Source organism: Myodes glareolus, chromosome 7 (genome assembly GCF_982192425.1).
Source record: "Myodes glareolus chromosome 7, mMyoGla1.1, whole genome shotgun sequence".
NCBI lineage: Eukaryota > Metazoa > Chordata > Mammalia > Rodentia > Cricetidae > Myodes > Myodes glareolus.
In genome coordinates, this window is record NC_142032.1 from 85,453,939 (window position 1) to 85,466,537 (window position 12,599).

Genomic DNA, 12,599 nt, shown 5'->3' on the forward strand with positions numbered 1-12,599 from the left:
CTTCCCTCTTCTTGTCACTGGACACAGGCAATACTCAGAGAATTTCCTAGGGCTGAAGTGAGCGCTGATATAAAGGATGCTGATGCTCTTACAGAGAGGCCGGTGCAGAGCGGGTGCTCAACCAACAGTTTACCCTCTTGCGGTGTTGTGGCCCGCTGTCCTCTGAGCGTGGTGGCCACTACCATCTCCAGGAGAGCAGCTGAAACTACCCACAGGAGATGTTCAAGGCTGGGCTTGTTGTTTTTTGCAGGAGGGGGAGGGAGGGAGGGTCATCAGAACCTCACCTGAGATTCTAGATACCCCTTCCAATACCTCTCCCCTACAAGGTGCAGCTGCTAAAATGTACAGTGTGTAGAGGGTTAACTGAAAGGGAGGCACAAGGCAATGGGGAGATTGCCTTCCATGTTGGAGTGACATTTGGCAGTGATTCGACTGCTTTGGGGTCACCCACGCTCCCATTACAACTCCTTATCCACAATAAACATTGCTTGGCCAAGTTGGACTTTGGTAAAATTGTTACATTGGCTAGTCATTGGTGCCTTATCTGAGGTAAGTAGGTGTTTGTGTTGTACTAGGGAAAGTTCATAAAACAGAGGGGGACATCTGAAAGTCTAGTTCTCAAAGCCATGTGGGAAGCAGTCCTCCAAATCATCCTGTGAGTGGCAGAGAAGAAAAGCCCTGAGGGCCTCTATCAGGCTGTGACAGGATCAGTGGATGGGCTTAAGTAACCTCAGCACAGTAGTACACGTGTGTGCTGAGCACTTGGCTCACACCATCTCCCAGAGTAGGTAGTGGGGAAGCTGGAAGCAGTGGTGTAGTGTTTTGATGCCAGCCTGAGGAGTCAGGTAGGAGGACTGGGTGTTCAAGATAAGGATTTGAGGATAGCCTGGGGTTCATGAGGCCCTGTTTAAAAAAAACAAACAAACAAACTTCAAACCTAAACCAACCAATCAAAAAGTTAGCAAAAAAAAAAAAAAAATGGAGAAAGGAGAGGCCATTGGAGCCAGCCCAATCCAGAGACCAATAAGAAGCAAGCATGGTATACTGTTAGCTTTAGCTGCCACAACCTCAATCACCTCAGATTAGCCCTGTTGAGGAATTATCTAGACCAGATTGGTCAATGAGCATGTCTGGGGAAGGCTGCCTTGACTATTAATTGATGTAGGAAGACACATCCCACTGTGGGCAGCAGCATTCCCTAAGCGGGGTCTCCTTCGGAGTGTGTAAGAGAAAGGAAAGCTAGTTGGAAGCAAGAGGCCTGCATGCATTGTTTCTCTCCTGCAGGTGTGATATGACACGCTGCTTCAAGTCCCCGTGCTGTGACTTCTCAGCTGTGGTGGACTGGAACCTGGAATTGTAAGCCAATGAACCCTTCCCTCCCCTATGCCACACTTTGGCAGGGCACTGTCGTGGCCACAGGAATGAGAGCAGGACATGGGGTTAAACAGCATTCGCAACAAATAGGAATAGAACCAAGAGAGCTGCTTGATGCCGAATTTCCCATCAGGGTAGGCAGGAAGGCTAGGCAACAGAGACTTCTCGGGAGCCCAGGTGGCCAGAGTTGGTAGTACATGGACATTTGTGTAGTACTAGATGCTGTGGCTGAGCAGAAGGCAGGGGGCAAGTGGCCCAAACTCGGGCTTCCCTTGCAAAGGGGTCGTTTTTGAGAATAATAGCTCAATGGTACCAAGCTCATGGGCTGACATCAGATTGGAATGAATGAGCAAGAACCTAAAAGTATGAACACCCCACCAAACCACTGACCTCAAAACACTTTTCTCTCTTTGCTTGGTGAAGCAGGCTGGCCATTCCAGGGAGCAGAACTGGAAAGATGAACATCTCCAGATAATCTTTGGGGGAACCTGAAACAAGAATAGTCCCACTGGAAACCCCAAAAGACCTGGGTTCATCTGAAAAAGACATTCACTGCTTAACAGAGAAAGGAAGGGAGGGAGGGAGGCGAGAAGGAGGGAGAGATGGAGGGAGGGGAACATATTCCATCTGGGCTGGGGCTGCAGCATCTCAGCTGGCCGAGTGTGTGCCTAGCATGCAGGAAGCCCTGGCTTTGATTTCCAGCACCCAGTAAACTGGGTGTGGGGGTACAGGCCTGTACTGTAGCATTCAAGAAGTAGCAGCAGGAGGACCAAACGTTTCAGGCAAACCTGGCTATATAGAAGTTCAAGGCAAGACCGGGAGACCCTGTCTGAAAAAAACAACAAAACAAAAAGTGCCATCTATTCAGTAGCACAGTCTGATTCATCACTGCCTGCTTCAGGCTGCTGAGTGGGTTGGGTTACTAAGAGACTAAACTCGGCCCAGTGAGCCTCTGGACTCTGGCAAGGATGTGGTCCGGGGCCTGCCCAGGTCACGGCCTCCAGGTACCTGCTTACAGCATCCAGGCAGTCACAGCACATGCGTCTGCGGGAGCAGTGGGGTGTGAGCATGAAGTACGACAGAAGCTGAGTCTAGAGTGGAGCTGGGCTAGGGGACTTCAACAGATGGGGCCTGACAGCCACGATAATGGCAGCAGTGCCTAACCAGGATCCAGAGCAGAAGGCACAACACAGGAGAAAGAGCAAAGGGAGGCCTCACAAGCTGAGGGGCCAGCAGGTTGGACCTGGAGACATGACAAGACCTTTCTTCCACTCTGCATCTGTCTACTCTCCCTGTCTCTAGCTTAGTACTTAGTAGAGAATCACAGTGCTTGCTACATTCTCTCTACTACGTGCTAACCTTCCAAAGAGTCAGTGATCCAACAACACTCCCCTTATAAATGAGAACTCTGAGGCTGGGGAGGCAGGGGGTGCAGCTTAGCTCAAGTCCTGAGTTTGACTCCCAGCACCCACGTGAACATAGCCAAGTGTGGCAGTGTGGGCTTGTGGTCCCAGTGCTGGGGAGCGGGATTCCTGGGGCTCACTCCAGCCTGCTTAGCTTGTTTGGGGAGCCCCAGGCCTGCCTCAAAAGACAAAACAAAATGAACTACAATGCACATGCCTATGTGTCTGAGCACCCCCACCCCACTCTGTGAGTGTCAATATTTTACCCCAAACTACAGAAGATGCAGGCTTGCCTCCTTACTTACAGGTCTTGGGCTCTACCGTTTCTGCCTTCCTGGGAGGACAAGGCACAGGAGGCATCACCGGGAATGGGTGCACTGGGAGGTAGTGCTCCATGTTGAAGCCATGAGGAACCAGTTCATCCAACGGTGTGACCTACAGGCAGCAGGGCAGGGCAGTCAGTTCCAGAACAGCTTTGATAATTGGGCTTTCTTTATTTTTTTAATTTTAAAATTCAGCTTATTTATGGTGGTGGCATACACACATGCCACAACACATACATGGAGGTCAGAGGACTATCTGTGGAAGTTGATCCTCTCCTTCCACCCTTTGAGACCCAGGAACTGAATTCAGGTTATCAGGCTTAGCAGTAAGCATCTTTACACACCAAGTCATCTCACCAGCCCTCGGTTTTATCATCATCATCATCATCATCATCATCATCATCATCATCATCATCATCTTTTTGTTTTTTGTTTTCAAGACAGGGTTTCTCTGTGTAGCCCTGGTTGTCCTAGAACCAATTTGTAGGGCAGGGTGGTCTTGAACTTAGAGATCAGCCTGCCTCTGCCTACCAAGTGCTGGGATTAAGGCATGTGCCACACTGCCTGATTTTCTTTTATAACCCTGTAAGGGAATGAACTTCTGTGTCAGATAGATAGGTTGGGGGACATTCTGAATAGAAGTGTTCCCTTCCCTTCCCTCCTGGCATGCTTTTAAATGAGTAAAGGGGTTGTGGATTTAGCTAAGTGGTAGAGTACCTGCCTAGCAAGTAGAAGGACCTGGATTTGGTCCTAAGTTCTGAGGGGGGGGGGGGATAAGACAAAATTAAATGACAGTGGAGTTAAAAACCTTAGTGGGGAAAAGGAAGACCACCCACTTATGGTTGAAACATTGGTCAATAAACAAAAAGAAGCAGGATGCTGGGGAGTGGTTACAGCTCTTGTCCCACAAGTGTGAAAAATGGAGTAATACCAGGTAGGTGTGGCGACCCCTGCAGTTCCAGCCTCTGAGGTGGAAGCGGATCTCCAGAGCAATTGGCCTGGGAAGGCTGTGTCAGCAAACTCTGGGCTTGATTGAGAGACCCTTCTCAGTGAACCAGGTGCAAACATGACAGGATGACAAGCCCTGACACCAACACACGTGCACCCCACATGCATACCTGTATACACACAAACCTGCAAACACATATGAAAGTGGGGAAAATAAACAGGGATGAAGCGAGCCTGGATGATCAAGAGAGGAAGGCAGGAAAGCCACAGGAAACAGTCTAGAGGACACAACCCTTCCCAGTACAATCCCAAGGGGCATGGCACTCAGAACTGCTGGGCATTGCAACAGTGAGAAGGAGAAAGACAATGCCACTCAGAGGGTCAAGTGAAACATGGCTGCTGTCCACGTTTTCCCTTGGGCTCCCTCTTGACATCTGAGTAGCTTCCTTTGCACCACCATGCCCTGGGGGCTCCCCAACCTCCCCAGTGGCTCTTCCATAAGCAGATAAAGTGAAGCCAGAGAAGGAGAACTCCCGTGGGATATTGCACTGGCACCCCAAAACCCACTTCTGATTCATAGGTCTACTGCCCTACTCAGAAACATTGGCCTGTTCCTGGCCATCCTGAAGAAGTCTTCCAGAGGCAACTACTCCCATGAGCACCTAGGCCGTGCTTCCCTATTCATAGAAAAGACCCATCTAGAAAGTCAAGCCGTGAACACACCAGTATGTCCTTTAGTTTCATAAAGGGTAGCGTAATGTTCTTAGTAAGAAAATGTAGCCCATTGCTTCCCACCACATTGGCTACACCTTGACCTAACGTTTTTATTAAAAGCAAGCACACCGGCAGTGATGGCTACTTTTAGACGCCAAGCTGAATACACTAGGCTGACTGAGATCACTGATAAAGCTATCCGGGAGTCTGTGAAGGTGATCTGGTGACCAGAGACTAAGATGGGTCTGATCTGGGGAAGATTCACCCTGTAGACGGGGACCTCCAAGGCAGGCAGCAGAGATGTGGAAGGAAGTGAGTTCTCTCTCTCCTAGAGCCGCATGTCTTTGCTTTGCACCTGCCTTAGATGCTGGGACTCCTTGCTACAGAGTTTTGACCCTGGAACTTGTGCCTGCAGCTCCCTGAGTCTTGCTCCTGCAGCTCCCTGAGTTTTGCTCCTTTGCACTTGAACTGAGAGATACACCACCAGCTTCCCCGTGTCCGAGTGTCCCAGGCCTTCAGCCTCAGAGTAAACAACACTTGCTTTCAGGTTCTCCAGCTTGCAGACAGCCTGCTGTGTGACTGCCCTGTGTGGTTTGAAGGGAAATGACCCCCAAAGGAAGTGACACTATGGGGAAGTGTGGCCTTGTTGGAGAAAGTATGTCACTGTGGGGGCGGGCTTTGAGGTCTCTTTTTTCTCAAGTTTCCCTCAGTGTGACAGGCAGTCAACTTCCTGTTGCCTGTATTCTCAGCTCTAGCACCATATCTACCTGCATGCTGTCATGCTCCCCTTCATGATCATAATGGACTAGCCCTCTGAAACTGTAAGCAAGTCCCCCTTAAATAAATGTGTTCTTGATAAGAGTTGCTGTGGTCATGGTGTCTCTTCCCAGCAATAGCAAACTCTAAGACACACAGCTTTAGCTAATGTGTGTAAGATGATTCACTAGTGAGGCTCCTGTCACCTAACTACCTACCTACCTATCTAGATCATCAGTCAACTATCTATTATCACCTATTTATCTCTATCACCAATCATCTATCCATCTATCATCTATAGTCATACTCTATCTACTATCTTTCTCTACCATCTACCTACCTACCTAGCTGTCTACCCAATCATTTACTACTGGTTCGATGCTCTGTATAGTCTGAAGGTATTTGACTATATAAAAGAATATTCTTAAGTTCCAATTTAAGATTGAACACAACTAAATATCTCTACACAGATCAAGAAAATCAACAGCATAAAAACCAAAGATCAAGAATTATAGCCATGGCTGGGCATGGTGGTACACACCTGTAATCCCACCACCATCTGAGAGGCAGAGTAAGGAGGATCACCACAAGACCTTGTCTCCAACATAAATCATGCAAGCAAGCAAGTAAGCACAGTCAGGTATGGTGGTGCACACTTCGCACCTCAGCACTCTGAAAGCTGAGGCAGGAGAATCAAAAATTTAAGGTCATCTGAACTACATGTGGAGTTCCATGCCAGCTTGGTCCTGACTATATAGTGAGACCTTATATAACAAAGAAAAACTAAAACCAATAAATAGAACAACTATCTTAGAAAAAACAATTCAGGAAAGACAATTAGTATCTACTAAGAAATTTGTGTAAGAATTATACCCACAAAGCAAGAACAGGGTGTTTGCAAAAAGGAACAGTCACAGAACAAGAAAGAGTTTTAAATACAAGAATCTGTCAGAAGTCACTGCAGTTAAAAAAAAATTACTCAAAATCTAAAAAATTCAGTTTGGGTTCTATCCCTGTGACCTTGTTCAAGTGCCTTTACCTCTTGAGTCTTTTTTTTTTTAATTAAGGCTGTCAAAGGTATGCAATTCTGAGGTATATTTCCAAGTGTGCTCCCTTCTTGGCTGCTGGTCCTCTCTCAGCACACAGAGAAACTTGCTCTATCCACTACTCTCACTACACAGATCCATTGTAAACATCTTTTACAGCTTGAGTTGGTCACAAGGAAATGTGAGCTGTCCCATTTAATAGAATCTACTGTAAGGTTCAAAGGGAATATATGATGGTTTTGAAGCCACTCTGTTCTCAGAAGAACCATGTTGCAAATTCTAGCTCCAGTGTCTCCCCTTTCCCTCCCTCCCAAACCAGGATGTGACCCTCAGGGTTACTGGTGCTGCACTCACTGAGACCTAGCTCATACTCACCGAGCTCACTGTGACAGCAGCTTCCTGTTTCACTTTATATCCTTCTGGAAGGGTAGGTAGCTCGGCTTCATACTCTAATGGAACGGGAAAGTGTTCAGTTCTACATTTCATTGACATTTGTGATGCAATTTTTTTCAAATAAAACATTCTTAAACTTTATTTCAGTTGGTAGTTTATATAAGTGAAACACAATTGCTCATTGGACATTATTGGTTTTGATTTATTTATTCAAATAAATCAGTACTGGGATTGAGCCCAGGGCTCTGCAGGGTAAGTGCTCCCCTGCTGAGCTATATCCCCAGCCCCAGTTGGTTGATTTCTTTAAGCCACCTTATTCAAAATGAGTAAGATGCTTGGCCCCTTGCATGAAAGTCAAGGCTTTATGTTAGAGTCTGAGGCTCTTCCCCAAACACTACAACTTCAGACTTTGCCCAGACATGATGTAACTACAAGGACTAAGCAGAATAAGACAATGTTAAAGACAATGCCAATAGCATATGTGGTGGTTTGAATGAGAATGACCCCATCTTAGTCAGGGTCTCTATTGCTGAAACGAAACACTATGACCAGAAAGTAAGTTGGGGAGGAAAGGGTTTATTTGGCTTATACTTCCCTATCACTACTCATCATCAAAGGAAGTCAGGAAAGGAACTCAAACAGTGTAAGAACTAATGAAGAAGCTATGGAAGGGTGCTCCTTACTGGCTTGCTCCTCACCGTTTATCCAATCTGCTTTCTTACAAAACACGGGACTACCAAACCAGGGAAGGCACCACCCATAATAAGCTGGGTCTTCCTCCATCAATAACTAATTAATAAAATGCCTTACAGCTGGATCTAATGGAGGCATTTTCCAGTTGAGGCTCTCTCCTCTCTGATGACTCCAGTTTGTCTCAAGTTGACCTAAGACCAGCCAACACAACTGACCCCTTGTCAATCTGACACATAAATACATCATTACCTTTTCCTTCTTATTCATCCCCAAAATCACACATTAAAACATAAATAACTTTAAAAGTCCTACGGTCTTTAGAAATTCAAATACATTAAAATTATATTCAATCTCCCTAAAAGTTTAAAATCTCTTAAAATTTCTGTCTTTCAGCTATGGGTTCCTATAAAAATCAAACTTAAATACCTTCTTCAAGAGGTAAGGACCAGGACACAATCATAATCAGAACCAAGCAAAACCAAACTCCAACAGTATAAATCCCATGGGATCCACTCATGATCTTCTGGGCTCCTCCAAGGAGCTTGGGTTGTTTCTCCAGCTCTGCCCTCTGCAGCACACAGCTTGTCTTCTAGGCTCCCACTGGCTCCACTCCACTGCTGCTGCTGTTCTTGGCGGTCATTCCATGGTACTGGCTTCTCCAAAAAAACAGGTCTTCTGCTGCAGCTGGGCTGCACTTTCACCAATAGCCTCTTATAGGCTCTCTTCATGGCGCCAAGCTCCAGCTTCTTTGCACATTCCTTCAGTCCTAGGCCTTCAACTGCACTGGGACTGCACCTTTACCAACGTCCTCTCCTGGCCTCTAGCAGGGCCAAGCTGCTCTCCATGACCTCTTCATGCCTTCAAATCCAGTAGCACCTGGGTGACTCTGACACCACCAAATTTGGTTACCAGTTTGAGGTAAAACTTTGGCCACCTCTAGAACACCGCTTGTGTGTGCTGACCCTCAGGAAACGCTTCCCAGAAGATTTTGCCTCGAGGATGCTGATCTCCTCTTAATCACTGCTAAATTCTCAGCTCCAGCAGACCATCATCGAAAACAAAGATTCTGCTTATTAATCACAGCTAATTCTTCAGCCCCAACTAACCAGAATGACAGACTCTTAAATGAAAAGGGCCTAAAGTAAAGTCTTTACACTTCCCTCTGAGACTTCGCGGGCCTCTATCTTCCACACTGCTCTCAACATTCTTTTCTCCCAAGCTACTATAGAACATTCCACTGAGTTCTCAACACTCAGTGACTTTTCTAGCCCAAAGTTCCAAAACGTCCTTCTACACAGCAATACCCCACAATCCTGGTACCAACTTGTCTTAGGGTCTCTATTGCTGAGACAAAACACCATGACCAAAAAGCAAGGTGGGGAAGAAAGAGTTAATTTAGTTTGCATTTCTATATCGCTGTCCATTGTTAAAGGAAGTCAGGACAGGAACTCAAACAGGACAGGAAACCTGGAAGAAGGTGCTGATGGAGAGGCCATGGTTTGTTCAGCCTGCTTTCCTATAGAACCCAGGACCACCAACCCAGGGATAGCACCATCCACAATGGACTAGGCTATCCATATCAGTAACTATCTAATAAAATGTCTTACAGCTGGATTTTATGGAGGCATTTTATTAATTGAGGGTCCTTCCTTTCAGATAACTCTAGTTTGTGTATCAAGTTGACATAAACCCAGCCAGCACACCTCCATAGGCTCACATGTTTGAATGTTTGGTTCACAGTTAGTAAAACAGTTTTGGAAAGGATTAGGAGGTGTGGCCTTGTTGGAGAAGGTCATTCATAGGTAGGCTTTGAGGTTTCAAAAGCCCACACTAGGCCCAGTCTAGCTCTTTGACTCCAATTTGTGCATCAGAAGTGAGCTCTCAGCTACTGCTCCAATGTCTGCCTGCCACCATGATCCACACGATGATGGTCATGAACTCACCTTCTGACACTATAAGCAAGCCCCAACTAAATGTTTTCTTTTATAATTTGTCTTGGTCATGGTGTCTCCTCACAGGGAAAAAAAAGTAACTAAGACAACATGAATGGAGCAGAAACAGACTTGGAGAACATTCCACCCAAGTTTTATAGGGTAATGACAATCACAGCCGAGCAAGGGACAAAGATGTTCCTGGGCTGCAACCATTGCTTCTCTGAAGGAATGTTGTCAATATGTTGATCAAGATGATTGCAGGCTCATGTTGAAGCCATGATGAAAACGACAGTCTAGGCAAGGTGGTATTAACGGAATGACTGTACTCACTAGTTTTCTATAGCTGTGACAGAACACCCCAACAAGGCAACTTAGAGGAGGGAGTTATATGGCTTATAGTTCCAGCAGGCTAAGGGTCTGGCATAGCATGGAGGAACAACAAGCAGCAGGCATGACAGCCAGTGCAAAAGTCCATCTTGCTGGATCAATCATGAGTCATTTTGATTCCTAATGCCTGCTACTGCAATGTTAATAGGTTGGAGCATTCCCCATGGGCTCTATTGGGATGGAATGAAATTTTTAAGAGGCAGAACTTCTCAAAGGGTGGGAAGTCAGTTCCTCTGTTGTTCTGCTATAGTCATTTTTGTTTTGGATGGGGTAGTTAGAATTGAACTCTGAGCTTCATACGTGGTAGGCAAGTACTCTCCCACTGAGCCCACTTCCTCTGTTGTGATTTCCTCTTACAAAGAGATTAGTTTTGCTCTGCTATGATTCCACCATGATATTATGTTGTATCAAAGATCTAAGCAACATGGCTATTGTGGTTTGAATGAGAACCATCCCCCACAGGTTCATGTTTCTGAACACTTGGACCCCAGTTGGTGCTGTTTGGGATGTTTACTGAAACTTTAGGGTGTGCAATTTTGCTGGAGGAAAGCACGTTATTAGGGTCAGGCCTTGAAAGTTTATAACTGGGCTGGAGAGATGGCTCAGCAGTTAAGAACCCAGTCTGATTTTCTAGAAGTCCTGAGTTCAACTCTCAGCAACCACATGGTGGCTCACAACCATCTGTAATGAGATCTGATGCCCTCTTCTGGCATGCAAGCAGACATGCAGACAGAACAGAACATTGTATACATAATAAATAAAATCTTTTTAAAAAGAAAGAAAGAAAGATTATAGCCTTGCTCAGCTTTCTATCCCCCACCCACTTCTTGGTAGACGAAACATGAATTTTCTTCTTCCTGTTCCCGCTGCCATGTGCCTTCTTTGCCACCATTAGAGACTCTAACCCTCATGTTATTTTGTCGCAGAAACTAATACAATGGCCAACCCATCATGAATTAAAACCTTCAAAATGGTGAGCCAAAAGAAATCCTTTCTCTTTGTAAGATGATCACCTCTAGCACTCATCACTGGGACAGAAAGCTCACTAGCACACCGTTCCTCACCTCCACATATGCTCCAAGATGTCCCTCGGAGGCCTAAACTCCCAACAGCACCAAACAGTACACAGACTGTGCTTTCCTAGTCCTAACACTGCTGGCAAAATTGACCTCATCATTGAGAGACCATGGAAACCAACAGCAGGAAGAGCAAAGCAGAGAGTTGTAACGCTACCCTCGAAAAAGTTATTTAAACTTTTTTTTCTTCTGAAGTTCATTAAATAGTTTTTGACTACAGCTATCAATGACTAACTAAAAAAAAAATCAGGTAGTGAAACCTCAGATAAAGGGCCACTAATACAGTACACATTTAGGAATTTAAAATAATCCAAAAGCTAGGCCTGGCGGCACACACCTGCAATCCCAATACTTGGCAGCTGAAGCAAAAGGATCAAGAGTTGGAAGCCAGGGACCAGCGAGATAACTCAGGGGTGAAGAGCAGAGGACCCAGGTTCAATTTCAAGCGCCCACTTGGTGGCTCATAACTGTTGGAGAATGTTCAAGAATGGAGTCATCATACAAGAATATTTCTGAGTGCTTGTGAGAAAACTTCAAAAACTAAGTTTCTTCAAAAACATGGAATTGTTCTTGAATTCTTCTTTTGTGCCCCTCCCAGGTATAGTAGATATGAATGAGTTTACTTAAGATTATTTACTACAATTGACTGTTGGTATTTATTTATATGTCTCTTTGGAAAACGTGTTCCTGCCACATGCGGCCTGTCTGCCTTCTGTGGCTTACCTTTGTGATTGCACACTTTACTCATGCGACTCCTCTTAAGCCTCAGAGCATAAACTGTCTGATGCTCTAAATAAAGTTGGCTATTACGTGAGACTTTAGTCCCCTCATTTACCAGCTCCATCCTCCAAGCTCTGATCACTTCTGGAGCAGTAAACAGCAACCATCTGTAACTCCAGTTCCAGAAGCTCTAACCTTCCCTTCTGGCCTCAGTGGGTACCAGGCACACAAGTATGCAAGATATACAAACATATATGCAGACAAAACATTTATACACATAAAACAATTTCTTTTCATTAAAAAAGACAGAGTTGGAGGCCAGACTAGGCTACATGATCAGACCCTTTCTTGAAAAAAAAAGATTAAATTAAAGCAACACAAGTATTATCTCACAATTCAATTCCCTTGGGTTGGAAGTCTGTACTCATCATGCAGGGATCAAAGCAACAGCCACTGCTGTGATCTTAACTGAGAGTTGAGACTCTTTTGACATTCCTTGGCTATTAGCAGAACTCAGTTTGTTATGGCTGTAGGTCTGAAGCCCCTGTTTACTGAATTGCTGACTGTCATCTCCTAAAGATGGCCCTCGGGTCCTGCAGTAGGCAATCCACACATGGCAACTGCTACTTCAGTGTTCCTGCCTGAAACTCTGACTTCCGACAAGAACCAACTTGACAGGCCAGACACGCCTACAACAACCTCCCTACTCTAAAGCCAACTGATGATGAACTTCACATCTGGAGTCACCACAGACTCCACACCTGAACCCACATCTGAGTAATAGAGAGATGTGGCACTAGGAGTAAAAATCTTGGAGACTGTGTTAGAAGCC

At 45.6% G+C, this 12,599-nt stretch overlaps 1 protein-coding gene across 2 annotated transcripts in view; it reads right to left on the minus strand.

Moving 5' to 3' along the window:
* Positions 1–12,599, minus strand: part of Iqck (IQ motif containing K) — a 125,699-nt gene that overhangs the window by 100,089 nt on the left and 13,011 nt on the right. For both annotated transcript variants that reach the window (XM_085692994.2, XM_048460263.3), the window contains exons 2-4: positions 6,940–7,013; positions 3,083–3,212; positions 1,765–1,862 (exon numbers count right to left, since the gene is read on the minus strand). In XM_085692994.2, coding sequence (XP_085549120.1) covers positions 1,765–1,862; positions 3,083–3,212; positions 6,940–7,013 — 302 coding nt within the window. The remainder of the gene's footprint in view (positions 1–1,764; positions 1,863–3,082; positions 3,213–6,939; positions 7,014–12,599) is intronic.